This window comes from Trachinotus anak, unplaced genomic scaffold (genome assembly GCF_046630095.1).
Source record: "Trachinotus anak isolate AG129_WGS33_773 ecotype Australia unplaced genomic scaffold, CSIRO_AGI_Tana_v1 ptg000025l, whole genome shotgun sequence".
In the NCBI taxonomy this organism is placed as follows: Eukaryota; Metazoa; Chordata; class Actinopteri; order Carangiformes; family Carangidae; genus Trachinotus; species Trachinotus anak.
Window position 1 is genome coordinate 21191603 of NW_027273876.1, and position 27222 is coordinate 21218824.

The 27222-nt window shown below is 41.4% G+C and overlaps 1 protein-coding gene across 7 annotated transcripts in view; it reads right to left on the reverse strand.

The window, feature by feature from the left end:
• The window catches only part of LOC139609238 (caskin-2-like), a 54944-nt gene extending 31008 nt beyond the window's left edge, over positions 1-23936 (reverse strand). For 2 of the 7 annotated variants that reach the window (XM_071463554.1, XM_071463553.1), the window contains exons 1-4: positions 23793-23935; positions 21020-21106; positions 19797-20281; positions 1713-1764 (exon numbers count right to left, since the gene is read on the reverse strand). In XM_071463554.1, the coding sequence (XP_071319655.1) occupies positions 1713-1764; positions 19797-19890 (146 nt within the window). In that variant the 5' untranslated portion in view covers positions 19891-20281; positions 21020-21106; positions 23793-23935. Of the gene's footprint in view, positions 1-1712; positions 1765-2233; positions 2494-3970; positions 4035-19796; positions 20282-21019; positions 21107-21877; positions 21985-23792 lie in introns of those variants that run through there. The other 5 variants (XM_071463555.1, XM_071463548.1, XM_071463549.1 and 2 more) reach the window with 5 other exon arrangements.
• Between the last annotated feature and the right edge of the window lie 3286 nt (positions 23937-27222).

Below are 27222 nucleotides of genomic sequence, written 5' to 3' on the forward strand. Positions count from 1 at the left end.
TAGCAGATAAAACAAGTGCAAGGTAGTAGGTGCGCAGACTGTGTGGGCGTCTCCATGCAGTTATATCAAGTTATAACCAACCAGTGGGACGTATGCAGAGGTGTAAGTGGTTATAGTGCAGCCTGGTGTCGTTTTCAGGTGATTTAACGAAGGTAAAAAGTCAAATGTGATGGGGCTGTGCTCTGGAACAGCTGCACAATGCTAAAAAGTGGTTTAATCATGCCACGATACACCTTTAAAATATAAATAGTCACATCTGTTGATGCTTTGCGCTGGTGTGAGACAGGGCCCTCTGTGATACTCTGTGGTTCCAGCCAAGTTAGACATTATCAAGTTTAGACGACTGTGTAAGTTGATAAAAAATCCAAGAGATCTTTCTTTCATCTTATCAGTTACATTGTTTAGGTCCCGATGCTCCTCAGCCACACACCCACAAACAGAGACACACACACACACACGTTCATTCATCCATCTATCCACTTGTCCAGCTGATCAGACCTTGTCCACATCCTGAGTCACCTGTTACAGCCACTGTCTAAGTCTCACCATCTGAATCTGTCTCAGGAATGGTGTTGACTCAGCCACTGTTTGCTCACCTTCCCCTCTCCTCTTCATCCTCTCTGCACTGATCTCATATATCACAGGTAACCTCCTCCTCTGTGTCACTCACTTAAACACACACACGCACTCAGAAATGAACATGTTTGATTTCAACACCCCTATTGTGTACCACCTCCCACACACTGCAGTGACCCTGCATGTAGACACATGCATCCGGCCTAAGTCAACACATACACACTGCACATACACTAACCTGATGGCCTACTTTGATAGATAGTAAAAAAAAAAAAAAAACACATTTGATGGATAAGAACAGAGACTAAACAGCTTGAATAAAAAAAGTGTCTTTGAAACAAGAAAGAACACATCTCAGTCCAGAGAGGACCCAGTGGAGAGAGTAGTGTAGTACTGTTACTTTGTGAAGTCAATACAAAATAAAAAATAGTCATTAAAATAACTGTTTGTGCAAAATTATCTCCAGAAAAACGCTTCACAAATGTATCTTCTTCAACAATCTACCAACAAATAAAGCCCCAGAAAAGTGTAAAATATGGGATCTTTAATAATATATAATTGTATTGTAATTTCTTTTTTAGTTAAAAATATTGCATATGATTGGCCCAAGCCAATTTGACAGGTGTATTAACAGGACTATGAGGGGGCAGGGCTTCACTGTGTCAGTCAAATCTCCATCTACAATTTACAAGTATAATTAATTCAAATAAAGTTAATTAAAAGTTACTTAAGGAGAAAATGTAATGTGTTACCACGCACATCAGGAAACAGTTACAGTGAATCTCATTGATAATTTCCTCCAGAACACAGTATATCTGTCATATTCTAATATTTGACAGATGAGTTGTCAGATATGAAGCAAATCCTTGCTTCTAACTAAACAAACTCAATTTCCTGTCACTTTTACATGAGATATTAACATATGTAGTACAGTCACTACATGTGTGTGTGATTTGGTTATGAGACTGCCAGCCACAGGTTGGACACTTAAGACGGTGACTATTGCATTGTATTCTTCTGACTCATGCTTCTCTCTCTCTCTCTCTCTCACTCTCTCTCTCTCTCTCTCTTTCACACACACACACACACACACACACACACACACACACACACAGAGACAAACACACTCCTCTTACCCCTCTGAGTCTTGGTAGTTGATGTTGAGCCTCTTGGTGGAGCCCAGCAACTCTGGAAAAAGATGGAGAAAGGAGATGGGTATATGGTGACATATTTGTCTTTTCATCAGAACTCTCCAGAAATCCCTCCATCCCCACAGGACCCTGTGTATTTTCACAGTGTTTTTTTTTCCCCTGCACTTCTCCCCATCATCACTCCTTCGTTCAAACAACCTGACAGCCCTGACAGGACAGAGAGCTTTCCTCACCTCCTCCTGCCTCACCCTCCCTCCTCTCAGCACGTCTGACAGCCTCATGGCAGACAAATGATTCATAAACAAATGATTCTGCCTTGCAGAAATGTACCATTCCACCTCATTTACACTGCTATCTCCTCACGGGTCTTTGGAATTAAGAGTGACAACCATAAAACATAAGCATGCCAGGACAAAACGTGTATATGTGTCCTTTTCCACAGGAGCGCTCGCTGCAAAAATAGCATGACTCTGTTAGCAAGACTGAACAAGTTGTTTTTCACTCACCTTGGAACAGACAGACCGCTACTTGTCCCATGTCTTACTCATTCATTCTGTACTCCAAAAGGGAACATAATGTCATCTACTCATCTAATCTCTTTCACCAGTCCTGCTTCTGCCACAGTAAAATCTATACAGATGTGCTGGAGAATAAAATTCAATATTTCCTGCGTTTGGTTTCAGACTGTTTGCAGAGATCCTAGTTGAATACCAGCTGCCTAAACTGGTTCGCAAACTAGTCCCAGCTGTTACATAATATAAATATTTTCCAGAAGAACTTCAAAAGACGGCTACAAAGTGGTCCAATGTTGTTTTGTCAAAGGTATCAAAGTCAAAACTTTTATTGTGACAACACTAATTTCCTCTTCTACATGCATAATCCTCTTTTCTCCAAGTATCCAAGGCAAATCAAAGGTGGCCATCATCTCAACGCTCTGCTCAACCCTGACATCCTCATTTTAAACTGTATCAAACCAGACCTCCACACATCTAATGGGATACATCTACCTCCGTCTCACACATTCATCTCCGGCCCCTCAGCGGGACTGGAAACTCTCCTCACACAGCTAAATATCCTTGGACGTCCTACAGCAGAGAGCTACTGTAAAGGCCCCACAGTCCACCAAGACCCACACAGGATCCGAACTGCCAAGCCCTCAAATACAGAGCCATTCATTGCAGTCAATCTGCCTCAGTGTTTTCTCCCACATAGATGTGGAAAATCACAGAAGTATGTGTGTGTGTGTGTGTGTGTGTGTGTGTGTGTGTGTGTGTGTGTGTGTGTGTGGTGGTATGAATAAACTGTGTAAACTTATTGTTCCATTAGCAAACAAGCTAACAAGTTTGATAACTGGAGGTTAGCTCATTATTAGCGCATGGTTTTATTTTCTTCTATTATTTTCTTTTCTCATTAAGCTTTTATTGAATTAAATGGTCAGAAAACAGAACAGTAACAGAAAAAAGAGAAACTCAACCTATCTGATAGTATGTGGTCCATCTGAGTTTAGAAATGTTGCTGCTGCCCTGATGGTAGATATTAAACTGGTAGAGCAATGATTTTATCATCCATAGGAATGACAGCTAAAGGTGGCGCAGTGGTTAACACTGTCACCTCACAGCAAGAAGGTTCTGGGTTCAAACCTTCCGGCTTCCTCCCACAGGCCAAAGACTTGCACGTTAATTTTTGACTCTAAATTGCCCATAGGTGTGAGTGTGAGTGTGAATGCTTGCTGTCTCTATATGTCAGCCCTTTGATACACTGGTGAACTGTTGAGGGTGTACCCCTCCCTCGATCCAGTCAGCTGGGACTGGCTCCAGCCCCCAGCGACCCCTAAAAGTTTAAGTGGTATAACTAATGAACAAATGTACGATGGCTAAAACTGTGAAATTAAACCCATAATAAAAGAAACCAGAAGAATCTCTCAGTGGAAATGAGTGAATTTCCATGAATTAATCTTATGTGGCAGAAACATGGATTACATCATCAAAGGTGAATGCTGCTGTAAAAAAGCTGAGACTATAAATAAAATAATAAACAAATATGAAGCAATTTGTGAATTCATAGCACAATGATCCCCACTGGAGCCCAGATTAAATATTCAGTTGTCTTCTTTGTGGTTTATGTATGTTATCATAAAGGGAAACTATTCTGATTTTATAAATATTTCATAAATATTTAAGGAACTTAATACAAGATGTCCAACATTTCTCCTGGAGCTCCATGGATAAAGAATAGATTCTCACTTCCATAGTCCAGATATCAGTTCCCAACGGAGCCTCCCATGTCAGCAATGCAGAAATTCACGCCCTGTGGGGGGGGGTTGAAGGAAACTCTTGACCAAATGACAACATCTATATGCACAGCCTGGTCACAACGAGTCATGCTTTATAGTTGATGCAGTCATTTTACAGCAGTGAAGTGAGGTTTACCAACAGAGCCGTGGCAGAGCTGCTGCTGCGGAAAACACAGACACAGAAAAACAGGAGCCTGAAGGCACAGAAAGGCACATTGATAATGAGACAGATAGAGGGGTTGGGCTGCCTGCCAGGACGGGGTCTAAACTGTCCCAGTGGTATGGAAAGAACAGGGCCTTTCAGGAGTTCTAGTTACAACATGAGCCAACATTCCTCACATAGCACACCCACTATGCTATCCTACTCGCTCGCTGTCTCTCCAACTGTGTTTCTACACAACTGTCAACCACCTTCTCTCTGCTCTGCTCCCTCCTCCCTGCTCCCTCCCTCCTCCCTCCTTCGTGCAAAAGTAGTAGGGGGCTCAGATTCTGACATCACAATCAATTAAATTACCAACACGCTGACTCTACTTCTGTGTGTGTGTGTGTGTGTGTGTGCCCCCACTCCTCACCCTGTAGGAGCTGGTGCGAACAGATGTGTAGTAAATCTCAAGCCTTGTGTTTTCTTGCAGAGACAATGAAATTACAGGGTTTGCTCTTTGCAGAAAGACGATGTCGCTGCAAACAGAAATTATTGAACGCTGTGAGCTGAAGAGTCGTCCGTGTGGAAGCCCTCCATTGTTTTCTGTGGTTACAACAAACAAAGCAAAGAGACCACGTGATGCTGTGTTTTGATAGCCTCGTCAGGTGCATGAGCAATGCTCCGAACCACTGCTGTTATGCTCCCTGAGCACCTTTCTAATAAGAGCTGAAGCATCTGGACAGAAGAAAGGGATGTTGGTGCTTTGATGTGGAGAGAGAGGAGCAAAGGAACGCTCAAAAGAGGAGGAGGAGAAGTTAGGGTCTATTCCTCCTTTCAGGTGAGATAGGGGGAATGTTTTTCATTGTGTGTGTCAGGTGCACAAACAAGAAAACATGCAAAGGACTTTCTGAAACACATCAGTGTGCAAACAGCTCTGAACCTCTTCAGAGGAAGACGAGAGAGGAGGGGCAAGAGCTGGAAAATGTAAATAAAAAAATAAAAGACAACAAAAAAAGATGGTTTGCTTGTGTTTGTCTGCAGCTAACAGAAGCGTGTGTTCTTTTGGTTTTCACAGCTGCAAAACTTAGTTTAAAATGTCTTTGATCATCTTCCACCCGTCTGAAAAACTAGAGGGAAATGCATAAAAATAAAGGGAAAAAACCTAACCAAGACAGTGAGCTTAAAGGCATCAAAAGTCATGTGATAACTCATATTTCTGTGTGGCTCTTGTCACTATGGTCAACACTTTTTACATTAAACAGTCATTTAATTAATTGTTATTATACTAGAATCACCACCTTGTGGATGTTTCCTCCACCAACCAGCCAAGTTACAGGAAATATGGTCACAGTCTCTCTTTCCTCAGTTACAGCATTGAATAATGGTCCGAAGCGGTGCAGTGCAGACTTATGGCAAGAAATGTATTCTGTGAAGTCATGTGACCTTGACCTTTGACCCCCAAAACCTAAGTGGTTCATCTTTGGGCCCAAATGAACATTTGTGCCAAATGAAATGTGAAGAAGAGGCATAAAAATGGATCAGTGCAACTTTTAAGATGTAATATTGGCAAGTCCAGATGTCTCCATTCACTCTCTCTCTCCTACAGCAACACTTTGTCTCTTAGGCTGATAAAATAAGTGGATTTTAACATAAAAGTCTGGTCCAATTTTATAAGTTGCACTGACAGAAAACCAAGTCTTCTTTTGCTGTGTGCAGCTTTCGGACATTTGGCCTTTTCTTTTACTATCTGAGCACATCTGTGACACTTTGTCTTACAGCATCTTGCCTCGCTGAACTCTGTTGCCACATGTCACCGTGGATAAGACCATGTAAGTGTCAAGACTGACTTCTGAAGAAAGAAAAGCTTTTCCAGAAGGAGTAAAAATAACAGAAGCTACTTGCAGACTTTGTTCTTTGCAGTTTTAAGTTTTTACTCTATATCTGATGGAAAATAGTCCCTGCAGTCGTACCACAGGGAATTCAAGCCCGCTTCCACCCACACCGGCTTCTCATTAACAAAAGTAGAGAGACACACTTGATTCAGGAGTTGCGGGTTGGGACCACAAGGAGCAGAAGGTATCCAGCAAACAAACAGCAAATCCACAGCGGCCCAAATACAGGGGAGAGAGAGAGAAGGGGGTAATTTAAGGTCATCATCTGTCTCTGTCGATAAATGGTTTGTGGTCAGGTAAGGACCTCATCAAGGGAAACACTTATCTAAGGAACACATCCATCTCACTGTGCTGATTACTGAGAGGGTAAACACAGCGCCTGAATCCAAACCACCAAGGCAGAGCGGGGACTCGACTTCACTCCAGCTGTCCCACAGAATTCCTAATACGGCTCCAAAAACATGGTCAGGAATGCACATGTTTCTGCCTTCAACACACTGTTGTTGTTCATCATAAGCAGGACGACAGATGTTTAATATTAACTATACATTTAAAATGAAGGAAAACAGAAGGAAAAACACAAACTCATAACCCAGGGAGGAGTCCGCAAATTGAAATTATCTTTTAAATCCAGCTGACAGTGTCTCCAGCTTTAACAGCGCCAGTGTGAACTGGGATGTTAAGTCTCACCAAGTGGAGCCATCGTGCACATCTCTGCAGTGAGGAGAACAGAGGGAGAGTTCGACTGTGTCAGCCTGAACTGCTGCTGCCACGGCTCTCCTGAAGGAAACACAAGAGTCACTCCAGCTTCAAAAATAAATCACTTCAGTGCTGAGCAAAGAGCGTGATGTCGAGGTATCTGTCGGTGTCAGAACCCAGTTCCTACTGAAGATGGTGAGAAAATGTTTTAAAGGCTGGATGCCAGAGTTGGCAGCAAAGATTTAGCCTTTTAAACACTTGATGTGTCTGAGCTCTTTTGTTTTATGGTTCAATTGATCTGTCAAGTCTGTTTTGTGAGGCCATCACAGTTTAAAGCCTGAAAATATAAATGGAGTCTCCCTTCAAGCTTTTTTTAAAAAAGGTGCGGCCTGCTGTGCTATAAGTACTAAAGGCATATATTATGATTCGTCACACTTCATCTTCTTCCAATTCATCTTCCGAAAAAGTTTTGGTGCGTAACTCGTCCCGCAGATTTGAGAAACCCAGACAAATTATTTTTTAAAACATACTGCTCGATCGGGTATGGTGTGCTATACAAGTAACCATGGCGATGAAAATGGCAGAAAACTGTGAAAAATTCCCCATAGAAATGAGTGGAGCAACATTGTGAAAGCGACCGAACCCACCGCTCTTTGGAAACTCACAACTTCGTCAAACTTTAACATAGAAACATGGTTGGAATTTTAAAAGAATCACGACACTTGAGGCTTTTTAGGGTTAAATGTGTATGTTGACAGCCATTACACTTTTCACAAAATCACAGTTTACGATTTCATTACATTTCAGATTTTATAATGGGTGTGTATTACACAGAACGTTGACTTAGAATTGATGAAATCACACTCACTCCAACCATCCCTGAAAATTTTCCTCTGACAACCTCCTTTAAATGCTATAATTTCCAACCTTAGTTATTAACTAACATTTATCCATTAATAAGAAGATTCTTTGTTCTGCATCCCTACAAAAATCAATTAAACCAAACAAGCAGTAGGTGAACTGTCTATCAAAATAGTGGAGTGCACAGCAGGACTCCAACTGTTTGGTCGTTTTATGATCTTGCCTCTGTGGTGTTTTGGTTCTCAGCATGCACAGCACAAGAGCAGGTGGACAGCCATAAACAGGTGGAAATTTCAAGCCAGTTGTTTGGTATTTGCTGGGAACAGACACCTCCAATTCTGAAGTCACTCTGCTGCCAGTTACATGATTCTGTCAGCAACAGAAATGTAATCACAAAATTGTGGCAGTTATGGAAAAATGCTGAAAATTGTATTTATTGTGTAGATTTTAGTGAGCTTTCACAAACCAGTAAATTACTTGATAAATCTGATGCATTTAAACTGAAAGTGTCACATCACACATTACACACCTGTACAGATCAGACCGGCAAATTATAACTGCCTGGTAATGTGTGAGACACTGGATTATCATGCCTACTTTCCAACTTTTCTTAGGAAAAAAAAGTGGCATTTAATGTTCTATACTTGACATGTATTATAAAGTTTTGCAAAAATATGGTCCTATATGAGCTCAGAAAAATATATCTGAACCCAACAAATGCAACTGACTGTATCACGCCTGTAGCTGTCCACGGCTGCTACCTGCATCACCTGAATTTGAATTTGGACACTGTCAACACTGTCAGACACTGCCTGTCAGAGATGCTGAGGAAAGACATCTCACTGTCAAGTGTGATCAGCTGTAATCCTGCTAAGTCATAGACACACAGCCTGATTTGTAATGCATGGTAATGCAGCAGGGTGAATGGAGGTCTGTACAACTGCCTGCAGAGACAAACAAGCCCTAAAGCAACATCAGCATCAGTCTTTAAATACGTGAGTGAGCAGCAGCCAGATGGGTTTTTCCTGACAGAGTGCTACCTGCCACAGAAGCTTTTGTTTTACCTCTGCCTGCACCAAGAGACCATGAGTTTGTGTTGTACATACTGTAGATGTGAATGGAAATGAAACTAGTTTGCTTGCATGTGTGTGTGTTTATGACAATATGTTCAAGTCAACAGTCATAAAAATGTTGTGTAGGCTGTGTGCATATGCTGTTGATGCAGCTGTAGTTCACTGGCAGAGTTTCCTACAACTACAGAGGGAAGAAGGGACAGTATAAACAGAGCACACCCCACACCCAAGGGCATACACATACACCAAATTTGCAAAGTGACACACTTTAGCCTCATCAATTCTTCATCAGTTGCTTCACTGCTGCATCATTTGCCATAAGAATAAACTCTGGAACTAGGTCTTGAGAAAAACCCTTAACATCAAAACAGCTCTGGGATGTATCATCCAATAAATTTGCTCCATTGTTAAAAATGTAGAGAATAATCTCCCGTGGTGCCGCTGGCAACTAGGTCAGAGGCATTCAATATTCGCTGACAATGAGCCAGTGTGGAAATGAAACAGATGATCTGTGGTGATGTGTTGCATTCTGTGTATTAGTGCGTGCACGTGAGCCAGCGTTGCTACATCTGTACACTTCCCACAAAACAACAGCAGATTAGAACAAGTGTAAACACACCTGCAGGTTTCATGTTTCATAACATGTCTCAACCCTGCACCTCAGGGACAAAACACTTTACATACCATTCAAATAATCTGTTTACTCGACTTACCCAACTCGCTGCAGAGCCCCTCCTTTATTTCCATGCACTCTCTCTATTTGACACGAGTCTCTGGGTTCGACCGGTTTACTACCTCAAAACGCTGGCCTTGGAGGTAAAAATTGTGCTGGTTATTAATATTTTACATAAACCTATGTCTGGACAATGTGATGGCATAATGTACCGCAAGACATCATTATTACAATACTGGATTTAATATCATTTTTGCACATCACAATATTAACTTCCATAGACTGTGGTATATGATTTTACATACTTAGATTTACTGTGGCTGATCAATATATCTCTGGGTTTACTTTGGTAGTACTTTAATGTTTTAGCATTGGAATTTCAAACTGGATTTGAAGCAAAATTAACCCTAAATTGCACTAAAAATTACTCTTTTTCTTTCACATCATAATTTTGAGCCAAGCGTGTTAGTGGCAGGAGACAGGCCATCCAGGACTGAAAACAACATTTCCTATAATGGGCAGCTATGCAAAGTTCTTCCAAAGAGGCTACAAATGTCCTGCAAATGACCCTGACAGCTACACAAATCTGTGCAGCCGGAGATTTTCACACTCAAACAGAGGGAGTGCGTCTCTGTGCTCAAATGTCTTCACTCAGAAGCCGTAACAGGCACATGATAGACTCTCATTTCTACTAATGATTATTTTCAATAGTTTATATTTTAATTATTTAATCTGTATAATATACATCTCCAAGATATCTTTGACCCACAGTACAAAAGAGCATATTTACAGAACGTTTAGCCTTTTTGCCTGATAATTACTTAAATGATTGATCAGTTACCAAAATTGTTGTTGATTAATTTTTTTTGTGGATCAACTTAACAATTAGCAATGAACCAGTTCACTGTTTCAGCACTGTTAAAAAAGTAAAAGTTTGTACCAACTACAGTAAGTGTCTTCTAATAGGAAGACCTGTCACACAGTATGATAGCAGGTTTAATATTACTACTGACTCTGACTGTTACCATTGGCAGCAGTGCTTCATGTGCTCCACATAACACAGTGTGCAGGATTCACTGGTGGGAAACCGTTGAGGGATAAGGTATATTATTACTATTTATTATTACTTGGAGCCCAGAATGCAAAATCTAATTTTTGATGCATGGATCATCTTAGTGTAAGAGCAGACACAAGCTTCCCAGGTCACAGAGCACCAGGGAGAACACACAGTAACATTTAAATGAGCAGGTAGATATTTTAACAAACCAGCAGTTCCTTTAAAACATCCACAGTTTCAGCAACCTGGTAAAGTGACAAGGACTTTAGAGACAAAGAAAAAAAATGTAAAATAGCTTCCTCAACAATAGCTTTTTTTGTGTAGCGGGAACATCTGGGGCGCTTGTGGTACATAAATGTACTTTTGTTACAAATGGTGGTCAAGGTAAAGGCGATGCTTTATTTTATGGGTCCACAATTTCCTAATCAATTCCAAGACATTTTCTGGAAATGTCTATTTTCCATATAATTAGGAGCAGATTACATATTACTCACCAGGAAACCACCTTGGAAATTAGAGTACAACAGGGTACTAAACCAATTATTTTACCTTAATTGGACACTGTAATGCATCCACGTTTGAACGTGTTTACAAAGAGAATCACAACTCCACTCAAAACTTTTATAAGTCTCTAATAATCAATGATTATTTTCAACACACAAAGAAAGATCTGTTTGGTCTAATGAGATGTTCCACTCCCTTTTCTTTTTCTCTGCTGTGTCTGGCAGCAAGGCGAGCATGGATGAGAGAAAAATCTCTATCCCTAAACCACAGCTATTACTGAAGAGGACTGGGCTGTAATCAGAGGAAATATGACACAGGTTCATGAGGAGTTCACCTGCCTGGAAAACTTTTGTGTATTTGTTGTACAGCTCATCGCTGTCTGCTCTTTGATGCTGCAGAGTTGTCTACTGTACAGCGTCTGCTGTGTGCAGTGCTTTACTACATTACTTTACATTTTAATGCAATTTTTCAAACAAAGCTAAGACCTTTCCATTTCACTAATGACGGCAGCTTCTTTGCCATGTGATTTGTTTTGATTTGTACAATCTCAAAAAGTAAGTCACACTGAGCTCAAAGTCCTGGACTTGGACCACAGTGGACAGCAGCTCAGCCTTGAGGCCATCTCTGATTTAGCTGCTGAGGTCAAAGAACAACGAACCAAACAATCGATTTCACATGCGCTACTTTTCTCAGTGACCCCTCCAGCTAGTTAGTTAACCGTCATGTGATTATTGGACTTATACACCAGCATAAGGTCACACATTCCTACATGGACGGAAAAGTCATTAAATTTCTCATTTAGCCTTAGAGGCATGGATGGATACGCTCTTGTGCCTACATACTGTGATATGTTACTTAAATGTTTTCTTAGGACCAGAGTGACGGCTGCTCCTTGCTCATGGACACCAAAGTGTCCTACACTGTGAGGTAGTGAGGTAGTTATCGCTCCACTAACCATATCCAACCCCCTATGATAACAGCGTTATCATAACCATTACATCTCATGGCTGAGGAAACGAACATAAAGATTCAAGATTCATGATTCAGGATTGTGCGGTGTCACTTCAAATCACAAGATCTAAATACTAAGTACAATAAAAGACATAATCCTATGGTGGGTGGTGCAAAAAAATGTAGTAAAGTGACCACGTGCAGGACATGAAAGACAGAAAGACTTTCTACAGAATACAGCAGGTCTACCGAGCTATCACACAACCAGCTTTCAGCAGTTCAGACCACAACTTCATGTTCCCACTTGACTCCACACTACAGCTGCAAGGTGGGCTGGAAATAACAGACTGGAGTGTATTCAACAACACAGACGTGGATGCGTATGCAGATAACGTCACTGGATACATGGAATGTATTACCACCAACACTGTACCTTCATTTCCAAACCCCAGACCATGGATGAACCCAGACATTTGTAAGAAACTAAGGGAACGAAGAACCACCTTGAAATCACTGGACTCTAAACTCCACTCCAAGTACGATTTTCAAAAGGCCAGAAAAACTGTAAAACCAGATCACAAGAACAAACTGGTAACCTACTGTTGAAGTACGTAGGCGCTCTGACGTAGATGACGAAGATGAAACAGACATCTAGCAAGTTTGTTTGGAAAGCTTGGTCTTGCAAACTTTATTTTAAGGGCCTGCAAAGCAAACAGACACACCAACCACTATCTTTGTGCTACACATTTAAGGATGGGTAAACCCACCACTGCAATTATCAATTCCTCCTCCACTGTGCTTAGGAACAAATGTTTTATGGGAACAAAAGTTTACACGGTTGTGTTCTCTAGAACAGAGCACGTCTACACTCCGATTGGCTGCGGCCAAACCGCACCAGAGCTCATTACCATAAAACTGTCTGGACTTCAACTTTTTCTGACGTTCACACAAACAGAGCGCCACCTACAGGCTGCTCGCCACAAAGAGACGCTGGCTAACATAGAAAATGAATGAACTCCATGTATGTACAGTTTGGCTGTAGTAGCTGTGACATTGCTTCTCTTGACAAACTGAGCTTCATGTGTAAAATCGATGTAACGCCCCTTTAAATATGACCTGAATTACATCTGTAAGAGCAGAGGCACCCTGACTCAACTCCTGCCAGAAACACAAACCCACATAAACATCTGTGTTGTGAGTGCATGCATTATTGAAATAATAACAACAAGTTTAATAAAATATAGGGCCCAATTCACCCCCAAAACAACAGCACCAGAGCAAATTTAAGTGGATTTAGGCAATATAGTTTTGATAAATTGACAGTTTGAGTTACAGTTCTGCAACTGATATGTTAATATCACATCTTAAAAACCTGCCCACACTCTGCTTTGGTCTGTGGGGAAACCAGATGATGGAAAACAAACTGCAAAAAGGTTGCACTGAAAATTTGAATACATCAGTAAAGCAATCTCTGATTCCACTTGTTCCCTCCATGACATACTGTAGCTTTATCTGACACACACACACGCACACACACTTTATATGCATATCTTTACACTTCTCATTGCAATGAATAGTGTCTTATTCTAATGCACAGCAGCTTCTCTAACAACTACAAAGCCAGCAGATATGAGCAGCCACCACAGATGATGACTTCTATTTCCTATGCACAGTAGGTGAATGAAATGAAGGTAAAAAAAAAAAAAAAGAAGAAGAAAGAAAAGAGCGAGATAACGTAGAAGATCAAAGCCACAACAGCAACCTCTCCTGCTGATTCTCATTACTGCTAACAGATACTGACGCAGCCCAATTCCCAATTGGGAGGCACATTCCTCACACACACGTATATGCATTCACATGAATACACAGATGCACACAAGTGAATCCTGCTTGTCAGACAGTCACATTATCCCTGTCTGTACAAGCACAAAAACAGTTCCACACTAACTGGAAGCACTCCGCCTACAGATACGTTTTCTGTTGTTGTTTTATCACAGAGCCAAATCCAAACACATGAACACAGTTGCAGGGCATGTAGAGGCAGGGCAGCACCCAGCGACACCGCGCCTCACTCTCTGAATGCTGCATTCATACGTCTGCCTGACTGATGGTTTGTTTTTTAGAGACAGAGGAAAAGAATGGAGCTAAATGGAGATGAGTGGCAGACTTAACTATGTGCAGCCTGTAGCAAGAAATAAAAGGCTACTGCAACCACACACACGCACGCACACACGCACACACACACACACGCACACACGCACACACACACACACACACACACACACACACACACACACACACACACACACACACACACACACACACACACACACACAGCTTAATTCCTTTGGAAACTTCCTCAGCAATCCTAGACAGGCTACCCCATCTGTCAGAGGAGGAAGGGGGACAGGATTAATGTGTGTGTGACTCTGTGTGTGTGTGAGAGATACAGTGCAAGAGTACATGAACTCGAAAGCCGTTCACACACTACTTGGCTGCTACCCAACTGTCTGGCTAATAAAAGCAGAAGACTGATTAGCCCAGTTAGCTTGTTAGCTATTGTGCTAACCATAACAGCATGCTCCTACAGACTCAAAACACCATGAAAGACATGAGAGAGAAGTTACAGAGTTGGAGGAGAAAGAAGTATGGTTGTGTTTGGACATGTGCAGTTAACATGCACATAGATAAGACACACTTGTGCACATATGCATGCATACAGCTCTTCTTAGGTACTCTTAAGTCTGACAGACTTCTAATCTGACACTAGGCCAGATGGGTTATCCCTAATTCAAGGTAAAGGAATGAAGGCAGGAGGAAGCCAAGATGAGGGATGGGTGGGGGTGGGGGTTGGGGTGGGGGTTGCTAAAAAAAGGAAGGATCTGCAAAAGCAAGAACACAGACTTAATGTCTTAACAAAATTGTTCTACATTTTGGGAGATACGCTCATCAGCTTTCTTTCTGAGGGTGAGGGGCTACTGCTCATAGCAGACACAGTCGGACTGATCATCAGGCACCACACTGCTGGGCCGCTCTCTACCAACTACAGGGAAATAATATCTGTGTTTCAGCTTCTAAATGTTCCACTATGTTTACCAGCTGGTCTCTAATAGTGTCTGCTGTTTGGTGCTAAGCAGGTAGTGGAGGGTGGGTTTTTAGAGCTGCCTGCTGTGGCTGAAAATGACAGAGTTGTGAGAGTGAAGTTGTGGGACAGACAGCTGAACAATGAGCTGAAAATCACTACGAAGTTCCATAAACCCAAGGGGAGCTGCAGATTAAGGTGATAATTCTCTGGAGGTTTTTCACAATGAGCAACCTGTTTCACACTGTCATTCAATTCAGTTATTATCATGAAAATATCCACTATAGCTGCATTAAAGCCAAGTAAAATGCATCTTAATATAATGTAACTCCTGTTGCAATGCCCCTGTGGCGGGCCTCCCGTCACGTATAGTCCAGGTCCAGAATGTAGCAGCCCGTCTGGTCTTCCATCAGCACAAAAGGGCACATGTCAATCCACTACTCAATGACCTCCACTAACTACCCATGGCCACCCCAATCTAATTCACCTCACTAATGCTGCCTTCAGAGGGACTTCTGGGTAACTCAATCATTCAGCTTCTCCTCCACTGCATTCCTCCAAGGAGGGTTATCTGGCACTGTCATCCCTGCACACAAGACAGTCTCAGTCCAGGCTGTTCTGGTCTGTGGTTCCAACAATGGTGGAACAAGCTACTGAAGACCATCAGAGCAGAGCCGTCCCTCTTTATCTCCAAGAATCTCTTGAAGACTCATCTCTGCTGAGAGCACCTCCTCTCCTATCAGCTCCAACACCCGAAAATGCCTAATGAGCACTTACTATGCACTTTCAGTTCATTTATTTACTTGATCTCCTTGCACTTATTGACTAGATATAGTGCTTGGTACTTGCATCAAGGTCTCCTCCTCCAGAGTCACTTTGGATAAAAGCACCTGCCAGATGAGTAAATGTAAAAGAAGTGAAGCAATGCAAAGCTGTTTCATCTGAGAGCAGAGAACCGGGATAACTTCAAAATCTGAGGACTTTGATTAGATTTTATGTTCATGTCTGTGCAGGACAACATACCTACAATTGTTCATTGAACTGCGTCTTTAAGGAGGGTGAGAGCATACGGCTGATGGAAGGACTGAAACAAGAAATGGAATCTTAAAGCACAATTATTCATCACCAGCAGAGCTTCGAATTTGACTCAACACTACAGGGGCCTGGCTGCATAACAAAGATGTGAACAGAGAAATGTTTACAATGAAGTTTGTTCAAAAAAATTAGAAAGTATAAATATAAATATAAAGGTCATCAATGATTAATCAGAAAGAAAAAAAACTACCAGTATGAATTGTGAATTTCTGTTTTTGAGGTGTGAACAGAATATCCATTGATCAAGTATTTTTTATCTCTCTGAAAAAAAAATAAAAAGAGATAAATCATTAGTACAATATTTTACATACATACTTTACAAAATGTGTTTAATGTTGATGTGAGAGTTTGTGGGTGGTCATTACAAGTATTCATCTGGGACTCTGCTGATAATAACAAAGCAGTGACGTCATTATGTTACTCACAACTAAGTGTATCAATCAGCTTCACTTTGCATGGCTTCCTGTGGTTAGCTGCAAGTCTGATGGTGATTGTGCCCAAGATTTGTGAGTCATCAGTAAACTATATATGGATCAAATGTCTGACACAACAGATGTTCAAATATGATCTTTTGCCTTTGTATCGTGGCTGTTTGTCCATCTGTCCGTTGAGAATTACCCAAAGGCCTTCTGTTTACCGTGACAGAGGAGAGGGTGGCGCCGTGGGTCAAGATGAAAGAAAGCATGTGTTGCAACAAAAGACATTGTAATCATGAAGCCTTTTGAAGAACCTCTAGTCTTTAATGGTCCCCATTCCAGGAGGGGCAAACAACACCCACTCCAATGAACTCCCAGTCAACAATGTGTGGGAGGGGGGCACTTTGGCCAAGATGACTTCACGAGTCAAGCTGTCACTCTAAACGCAACAGAATGCATCAGGACAGAGGCTGCAGCCCTCTGTCTAACCACTGCATCTGTATACACCAAGCCCACCTGACTTGTCAGCTTGCAACAGCTAAGCAAAAACTGAGACTGTGGTAAGTCCACTTAAATTGACTGAACACCCAGCCTGATGTCAGCAGACGGCTGATCGGAGAAGAAACCTCCCATCTCAGCTCCCTGTCCATCAGCCAGCGTCGGTGCCGTCGCTAATCCCCTCGGGACACTGCAAGTCTCCTCAGCCACCTCTCAGCCACTTTTATAATCAGGTTCCTGCACCTCGCAGAGCAACTGCTCTGATGACACAAATAATGGTGTTCAAAGGCTGAAGCTGGTTTCATTTTCAGATTTGTCTTTAACTAAGGCCACACAAAACACCAAGTGACTCCATTTAAACCGAGACAGTTCGTCACATCTGAGAAATCAGTGCCACAAAATAAGGAACTAAACCTGTTTGTATTTCCACCTCAGCTGTAGAACTGTGAAGATTAAGAATAGTCACTGATAATCAATTGACAATACTAAGACTCTACAAACATGTTAGCAGCTCAGTAAGGCACAGTGGTGCTCTGAGCTAAATGCTAACGTCACCTGGTATAATTTTCACCATCCTAGTTTAGCATGTTAGCATGTTAGCATACTAACATTTGCTAATAGACAACCTTGTGTTGCTGCTAGAGGAGAAATCAGGGGATTACTAAAGTCATCAGAACATTGTCTGGGAACAATGAAAATCTGTAGAAAATGTGGTGCCACTACTTGAAGAAGATGTTGATATATTTTGCTGAAAGAGTGAAAAGTTTGACCTTTTCTACTGGCTATTTTTTTGATTAATCAATTATTTGTTCAATCCAAAGATGTTAAAGATGACCATGATAGAAAAGATCACCAAATTAACAAAAGTGTTGTTGATTTATCATCTGTTGACTGAAAAATTGATTAATTGCCAAAACACCTACAATGAATTTTGAAAAGGAGGATACATCACTGAGGGGAATCTTTTAATGTGAAGGCCCCAGCCCAAGGCTTAGTCTGGGGCCTTGGGAATGTCCAGCATGCCGACCTGACACCACCCTAGCAGCTTATAAAAGCAGCTGACCCCTCCGGAGGATTTGCACTTAATAAGTTTTGTTTGTTCCAACAAAGTCACTTAAACACTGGCAGATCACAGAAGGCTGTGAGTATAATCATGGGCAATCAAAATCTTTGTGTTCCCCAATATAAATCCCCAATAATGTCCACTAAATGATCCATCAGTGACATTGCACAACCCTATTTTGGGGCAGCTGGCTTCAAAGCAGGTCACTACACACCAATCAATCAGCTCTTATTGACAAGACGGTGGAGGTCATCTGCAGCTCTGTCAGACACTGCAGGTTCTGACTGAAGTGGCAAATGACCAACTGCATTGAAAATGTTCTTCCAGGGTCCTTGAGGATCAGTGGTGTTGAAAGCACAGTGTGCACAAGTGTGAAAGCGAGTGTGAGGAAGGTAAATTAAGAGAGACACACAGACACGCACAGTTTTCTGTTCATTTGTGCAACAAAATAACACTGTCTTGCACAGAATTTGGAAAACCTTTATCTAATGTTCTTGGTCTGCAAGTGCAGTAAACTTTTATTTAGCACAAATGAGCAAGTGAATCGAGGCAATTTCCCACGTCATTCCACACAGCTACACATTTTCAAAAATGACTTAATCAGCAATAAAGAACATTTCTTCATTCATTAGTTTGTGTATGTAACTTACCACATTTGTCTGGTTTGCTCAGCTGAACAATCCTGCTTTAGAGTGAGGTTGGGACCCCCTGACTGTTATGTATGCAATTTACTTCAGCTGCTTTCAGGACTTCCGCTTCAACTGACGCTTTTCTCAACCAACGTCCTTGAACTTGCACTTGAACTTCAACCAAATCTACATCTTCCTTTATTGATTCAAATATTTGTGTATTTATTTTATCATCCATTTATATCTCTTTAATGAAGAAGTCACTTTCAATCCTCTATAATTCTCACTTGGGAGCTACAAATTTGAATTTGGCTACTGTGCCTTGCTCAAGGGCACCTTAATGGCAGTTACTAAAACAGTTGAGAAAATTACTCATTCACTTTCCCAGCTGCATTGTCCCAGCCAGTGTGACAGTCATTCATTGTTCTCAAACCAAAGTACACATACACTGCAGTGCAAAAACAGACAATATCATTTTTCATATTTTCTGCCAAGTGGCGCTCGCTGTGTGTGCAGTGTGTAAAGTGTGTAACAGGCTTTTTCCCGACAGCCACAGCTTTGTTCTCAGACTTGTCATTGAGCAGCCAGCCATACTGATGAAAGCCCAGAACAGATAACGCACAAAGAGAGGCTTCAACTTCACAGCCTGCTTGGCCTTAATTTTCCCCGGGCTTGGATAAGGAAGTACCCTGTCTTTTGCAACAATGCTACTGTAAAGAGAGCTCGCTTGTCGCCTGACTTGGAATCTACACAGATAAGGAACTCTGAAAGAAGAAGAAAGCCCCCTAAAACCCACACAGCAAGACGTGTGAGCTGCAGGGGTCTGCGTTCAGGAGATTAGCCTGTGTTGTGCCTCAGTTTGAATCCACTTAGTTTCAAATTGTCCCTGACCCGGCTGCTGGAGGGGGCTGTGTTTTGTGGTCGACAGCTGAACCCGATCCTGTGGTTATCTCAAAGAGACTGCACTTGGTTTAGAAGTAACAACAACATCGCCGCTGGCATGGCTCTGGTACTGCTATCTAACTTCTGTTTCACAGTGGAAACAATCACACTGGCAGGCCCAGAGCTCAGAACAAAACAACACTGTACAGAAATAATAGAAAACCAACTATCCCCCTGCCTCTGATGGCTGCACACTTACTGGTTTTGTTGCACTTGACTTTGGAGAGAAGCTTGTGAGCCAGCAGCAGGTCCCCACTCTTCACTGCCACCAGCAGATCTTGTTCTTTCCCCATGATTACAGACCTAACCACAGACACACAAACTACTCGCAGTCATCAGCCAAGGTCACTTTTTTTGGTCTCTTCAATGCTCCTTCAGGCGGATGGTTTCAGCAAACATTTGCCAGAGAGTTAACAGGCAGCTGCTGAATCCCAGCCATGAGGTGACGTTGTGAAGGGACAGCTAGAGAGAAGAAGCGTCAGGTGAACTGGTCCAGGAGGTCTTCTTCCTCATGTTGTTGGAGCTTGGATCCATTATCTCTGACGATGGTGATCTTGGGTTTGGAGTTATACTAGAACTAGTGGATGTTTAGTTTCCTGCAGGGCTGAGCATGTGTTCATAGTCTGTCTCTGTCAACCTGGAGGGAGCAGCAGCCCAGCCTGCCATCACACCGCAAAGAGAACACTAGAGAGACAGAGACAGAGGAAAATTACTGTAAGTCCACAGACACTGAGAAAACACATTCAATGAAGAGAGTAGTCTCTTTATAGTACTTCCATAACAATGACTCTGTAGGGCTGGGAACAAATCTCCAATGCTTCTTTATTACTTACCAGAATGTGTATCTGAACTGAGCTCTTGCTCAAATTCATACTTTTCTTTACTTATTCTTTGATCATATCGTTATAATTTAAATCAGAACTTTGCTCATTTTAGACAATTTGATTTGAAACACTGGTGTTACTAATAACATTATTAACGGCTCTGATGTATTTAAGTTTCTCAGTGTTGCAGTGAGGCAGCGTGCACAACAGCAGAACTGTGAAACTGAAGCAGCTTATTGGAATAGACATCATTCATTTTATTATTCACAAATTATTTTTTTTTTCCTTCTGTGATATGTCAAAATATCATCTGTGAAAAAGCCCTACAGAGCCTAACCAGTAAATCAACCTGCCTGATAGATCGACCCATATTAACTCTCTCCAGATGCACCAGTATCAGTGTATGTATTGACCAATAAAGTAACAAGAAGCTGCCGTATAGATTTGCAAAACATATAATACATATACATATATTTGAGGCAATAGAGTGCTGCAGGAATGCATTTTGCACTTCCTGTTCCCTCATCCTGAAGACTCTGGGTTTTTTTATAGGTTTTCGGTCAGATGACTGAAAGGGGGGGGGGGTTACATATCCCACCTGGCCTGGGAACGCCTCGGGATCCCCCAGGGGGAGCTGGAAACTGTGGCTGGAGAGAGGGGCATCTGGAGCCACCACGATCTGACCCTGGATAAGCGAAAGAAAATGAATGGATGGATGGACAATGAAGTCATGTGACCGTGATGTAGTTTCTTTATAGCCTGACATTAGGGGTGATTGCGTTTAGGCTTCAGAAATCATTAAAGTGGTATTCATGAGTGAAGATTATAGTGGGGGTTTTTTTTCTTTTTTTTGCAATAATGCAAAAGCCATCGTCATGGGAACCAGAGTGATGCCAACATCCAAGTTGGCCAACAAAAATACATCATCCCTGCAGCACTCTGTGCAGAAAGTGTCTCATTATAAAGTCTGATATTTGTCAGCTAATACATCTTTATCAGATACTTTAAACTCCAGTATCAGTTGAGTTATGTTACTGATTAATATGTTAATTGTTTTTTTAATCATTGAATCATTTAGTCCAGTGGTTCTCAAACTTTTTCATGGGCCTCACTGTAGTAACTGCAGTTTCCTTTCCACACATGGGTCTTTTACTTTACATCTCATTTTCCTGTCTAAATAAATCTACTAACCTACTAATATTCAAGATATTCAGTTTATAATGTTAAAAAAACAGTGAAAAGCAGCAAATTTTTGAGAATTTTTTGAGAGAGAATTTTTGTCTTTTTTACTTGACAAATGACAAATAATGAATTAACAAAAGTTTTCTTCTAATCATTGCAGCACTACTTCTGCTCAATGCCACATAAAGTGCTGTGCCTTCAAATCAATCAACAGAGCAGTTTTTGATGGATGAATGCTGTCAGGATCAGGCACACAACTTTAACTTGACCCAACTTTTGTTTGTTTTCTCTGATCCAGGAAGTCCAGTCCCTCGGGAGTGTGCAGCTAATCTGTTAGTCTTCCCGTGCAGGAATAAGGTCTCCATCCACTGATAACATTCCCTGAAATTTAAGGAAGCATCTCTTCAGTCAAATTGTGTCTGGCATTCTGCCTGCTTACGTATTTGGAAAAAGATCAGTATTTTTCTCTCCTAGAAGGAAAGTGAGGCAGAGCTGACTGCTGCTTCAGAACCAATTTCGCTGAAATCCTAATTGCACAGGACAACAAGTGAAGAAATGACACTAAAAATGACACAATATGACCAGGAGAAATGTTCTCCAGCAGGGTAAAACAGCCCCCTGGGTTAGTCTGTTTCTACCAGTGAGGCAACATCACTCAGACACAGCCTCCAATTAGAACAGGGGTCCATTCTGTGTGTAAAACAACTACAATTAGGACTCCCAGTGAAGCTAAGCTCTGCTTGCATTCTCTGTAAGCACAACACAGTCTATTTTGTTTCTAAGTGAGTATTTATGTATGTATGTAAGCAATCAAGAAGTTCTGAGAGTAAAAAAAAAAAGGCAGTTGAATTTGTTTTGCAATTCTCAAAAGCATTATTATTCTGTTTGTCATCCCGACGGACATGACAAACCCACTCATGTAAATATTCCTCCTCAGCAGCAGGCTCGTCTTCGGCTGTGTTTGAGATTAGAGTCTATGTCGTGCCTCGGGTACACTTTGCAAGTCAAAAACATGAGTAGACTATCTTGTCTACCAGCTTCTTTAGGGCAGATGGTTCAGTTATTTCTCAGGACTACTGGGTGATCGTGCAGGAGTGTAGCCCCACAGCAGATGCCAATGCATGTCTCTGCACTGACACATGATCTAAAACTAGCCAGGCACCTTGCCAGGCAGTAAACAACTGCATAGCCCTTCAGTGGCATCAGCCAGAATGTAAACAAGGAGTCCAACATGGGCTTGTTAGCCTAAATGTCAATGGATGGAGCAGAAGTTAAACGGGGTTCTCATGGAAACCTGAGTGACAGGTGTCACACACGTAAGGAAGCTTATAATAAATCCTTCAATCAAGACACGACGGTATAAAATAATGATAATAATCATTAACAAATAACTTGGTATTATAATCAGGTGGAAATTGTTATATTAAGAAGCAAATGAAAGCAATTTATTGTCATTGTTCTGGCTCCTTTAAAAATTGGTTTTAGGTTGAAAAAGCTACAGTATGTTTTCGAGCGCAAAATACAACGCTCCGTCCCATCATGTGCACACCAAACCCAGTGCTAGACTCTGGTAATTTAATCCAGTGACGCTTTTCAGCAAATCCAATATAAACAGACCTTTAAGAAATCATTACTGTTGCAAAGCTTGTAAATCCGGCATTTACCAAACCACAAACAAAATCTGCAGCAAGATATTATTGACGTCTCAAGTTTAATAACGAGCTCACTGCTTTCTTCCACCAAATTAAACCGAGTGGGATGAAACGATTGCTCATATTTGATTTTTTTATCTTAAAGTCATCATACATGTGCTGCCGTTAGCTTGTGAACTACAGCTCATGACCGTCAGATATTTGACAGCGCTGGGAGAGTTTCCCCTGAAGTACTGGGGATAACGACCACACACATTCAGCCGGTACCTCCGTCTGAAAACAGCGTTTTTAAGCTCAAACGACCAGGTCCGACTTTTCAGACACATTCGTTAAAGTTCGCCCGCCGCCATATTCATCGTGTAACTCGCGTCTCTTTGGTTTGCTAACTTGTCAAGTCTCAACTGTCAAGGTGTCCCCCCCCCCCCCCGGTCCTCAACACGTCTTCCCATCCATAACGACACAACGTCTGTGTAACTGGAGGTCGTGTCAGTGAATTTCTGTCTAAATAAATGTGTAAAAAGAGATGAGCGCTCTCACCTGCTGCGGCCGGACAGGACAGGTGGTGACGGGCGGGTTCTGTGGAGAGCCGCCGGGGGAAGCGCCGGGAAGCGCCGGGCGGAGGAGGCGGCGTCAAGCCCACAGCAGGAAAACAACACACTTCCGGTGCCGCCTTTCACAATAAAGCTCGAGTCATTCACGTGGTACGAGACATTGAAACTTTGGTTGTTAATTTTTCTGTCTTTTTACACGTTTGGTTCATAATGTGCCATTGAGAATTAGCGAACTATTTATACGCAGAAAATATTTGCTTTGAATTTCTGAATCAGCTAAGCGTTAACCATTTTATGGCTTTGCCCGCAACTTATTTAAGTTTTTATTTTGAAGACAAAATTACATAACATCTGAGTATATAGCATCTCTTATCCTTCTTAAATCCGACTAACTTTACAGAGATTTGGTTGTTTAAGCTATTCCTGGATAACCGGAATCCCACAGCCAGAGTACAACAGAAGTTCCGCAATCAAGAGAACAAGTCATTAATAAATAAATTCAACTAATGTGAGCTTGTTTCCTCAAATAGTTGGCTTCCTCAGTGCAGACCCTGGATTAATCGCACACTGGGAGTCTCTCTCAGTTTAATTTATCCCTCAGGGGCTCAAATGTAAAGGTTTTTGTTGTATAATTGAATTTACCTGTCTGGGTGATGGCGGTGAAAATGAAACTTCCAATACCATCATGTATTATTTAGACAACTTCCTGCCAACATTAAGGGAAATTAAACCGTGGCTCCTCTCCCTGCGTTGGACCCCCTGGAGCCCCAGCGAGGACCCCCGCGGAGACGTCGAGGAAGACGGTGTGGTTGTGTTGTGGCGACACCTGCAGGTGGGAACCTGGTACTCACACGTCATTATCAGGCGTCTTTGGTGTTCCCCTCCACAAGACCGCAAATAGACCTCTATCTCAACATGTTGTCAAGACATAAGTGAAAATTTTAAAAGAGTATGTGTTAATTTTATACCCAGTGTGCAGTATTTCTTTCTATTTCTTTCTCTCAATTTCTGCGTGAGCCCTCACATTCGTTTGTTTAATATAATGCGAACATTAAGTACTAATTTTAGGATGTTCTAAAAATCTACCAGTTTGTGAGATAAGAAGTGTAAAGCCTATGTTCAGAAATCTGCCCCCTGCTTGATTTATAGTAGTTATCAGTAGCAGTTTTTTTTTTTTTTATGCTTCAACAGCCTCACTAATTCAATGAAACTACAAAGAAAACAGACCGTAACATTTGACAACATGATTTTCATCCATTTCAGCCTACAGAAGTAGACTTTTGAGGATAAAGGTTTGGATGTGAAGGGAAACTGAAAAAGGCTGTTTTTGAGACAGAAATGCTCAATAGTTTGTTATTTATATGTCACCATTCTAAAGCTGAGAATAGATTCCTCTGGAGATTCCTGCAGGAAAGGTAATATCAGGTTTCTTTGAGGAACAGACAGCATATGTTCTATTATTCATAGATTTCTTTTGTAAACTCTCCCTGTCATGTTTTTCACCGAGTGTTTCCTCCTGAAAATCTGCAACGGCATAATATGGGCAGAGAGCATCTTATTCAGAAGGTCACCTGTGAAGAGTTAGAGTATACCCAGGTAAACATCAGAATCACAGCCATCACAATTCCTGCAATTCTCTATAGAGAATATGTTTTTATTATCTCAACAGCTAAATGAATCCATAGTCCTAATCACTGTGTAAAAACAGATTCCAACACAATTTAAATAGACAAAACAGATAATAAAGATAAAATATATAATACATTAACAATGTAAAAAATGTTATGTCTTACTACAAGTTTACAATTATGTGATTCCCCTGGTAGGGTGCGTACCATGAAAGCTTAGTCTTAACCGCAGTGGCCAGAGTTTGACCCTTTGCTGCATGTCATCCCCTTACTCTCTCGCCCCAGCTGTTTGGTCTCTCTCACTGCAGCTATAATAAAGGCATTAAAAAAAAAAAAAGAAATCATAATGTTGACTTAGTGCATCAAAAATATAATTTTCCAATTTTTAAGTTACTCTATCAAAAATATTAATTAAAAGGTCTAAATTATGGGGCAATGCGTTTTTACTTATTATTTTTGACTAGGTCAGAATGATGAGATGAAAAGTCAAAATGATGACAGAAGAGAAAAGGTTTCGGTCCAGAGGGCTAACAGCAGGGCTTTAGCGCCTCTGCTTTACCAATGAAAGCTTCAGGTAAAGGTAAACTGATTTCTGTAAACATTAGACAGCTGATCTTCGTCTTTGGTTTTCAAGTTTGTTTGATTATGAACTGGTGGGTTTATTCATTTATTCTTGTTTGTGTCATATTTTTCTCATACACACAGAGCAATGTGAAAGCCACCAGGAGTCAAAGACGCCCAGAGAGAAGGGCGGGCGGACCGCTGCAGAGACAGCCGCACCTAATACGCACACCAGAAGAAGAAAGGTAAGCGGAACCGGAAGTCACCACAATCGCATATTTGAAAGATGGCGGTGAACGATGTTTACACTGGTCGACCCAGGTGGTCTGAGGATATGGAGGTGAAATACTCAATAAAACACCTCATCACCTAGTTTTCCATAATCTTATATTAAAGCTGTTTAAGTGGCCCATATCTTATAAAGGTAGATGTCCATGTGTTTGTGATTATAAAGCAGGTCTAGGTTCTATATTAATACTGTGAAAGTATCAAAGCCTCAGTCCACAGAGAAATGCACACAGCCTGTATTCAGAAACTGAGCCTTAAGACCAGCCGTCAGGACTTCTGGAACTGGTTTATCTGAGTTTTTACTGTTTTATCTGCTATATTTTTATTCAGCTACTCAGAAAACAGTCACAGACCTGTTGTTACCAGAGCTCCAGAGAGAAGCCTGAGAGAGATGTATTACACTGAGATGGTTTTTGGTCCTTAAAACCACAAATACATCTTTGTATTGATATCAACACTTGTGTCTAAAGCCTCTGCTAAAGGCTCCATAGCAATGACAAATGATAATAGGGACAGAGGATACTTCTGTCTCCTTCTCCCTTGGCTGAAATAAGACTATTTCTTGCCGTTTGTTAGGACAGCCGATAACAGATTATTATATAGTAACTTCAGCCAGCTGATGAATGCCTCACTGAAGCACAGTATGTCCAGAGTGGGCGCCAGACTAACTACTAATGGATGAGATACACTGGGAAACAGATCTTCTGTGAAATAATCTCATCTATCCAGGGATTTATTTTGTTTGCTGCCAAATTCATGTAACTTGTAACTGTTAATCGAATCTGATGCTCTGTTTATGAGTGAGCCAGGGGTTCAGTAGAGCCTTGTTAGCCAAGATTGTTTTCAAATGTGTCTCAGACGGGTTTCTAAAGTAAGTCTTTTCCACTTCCGTTAAATCTCAAGCGCTGTTCATCATTTACTCTGTGGATTTTGTTAACT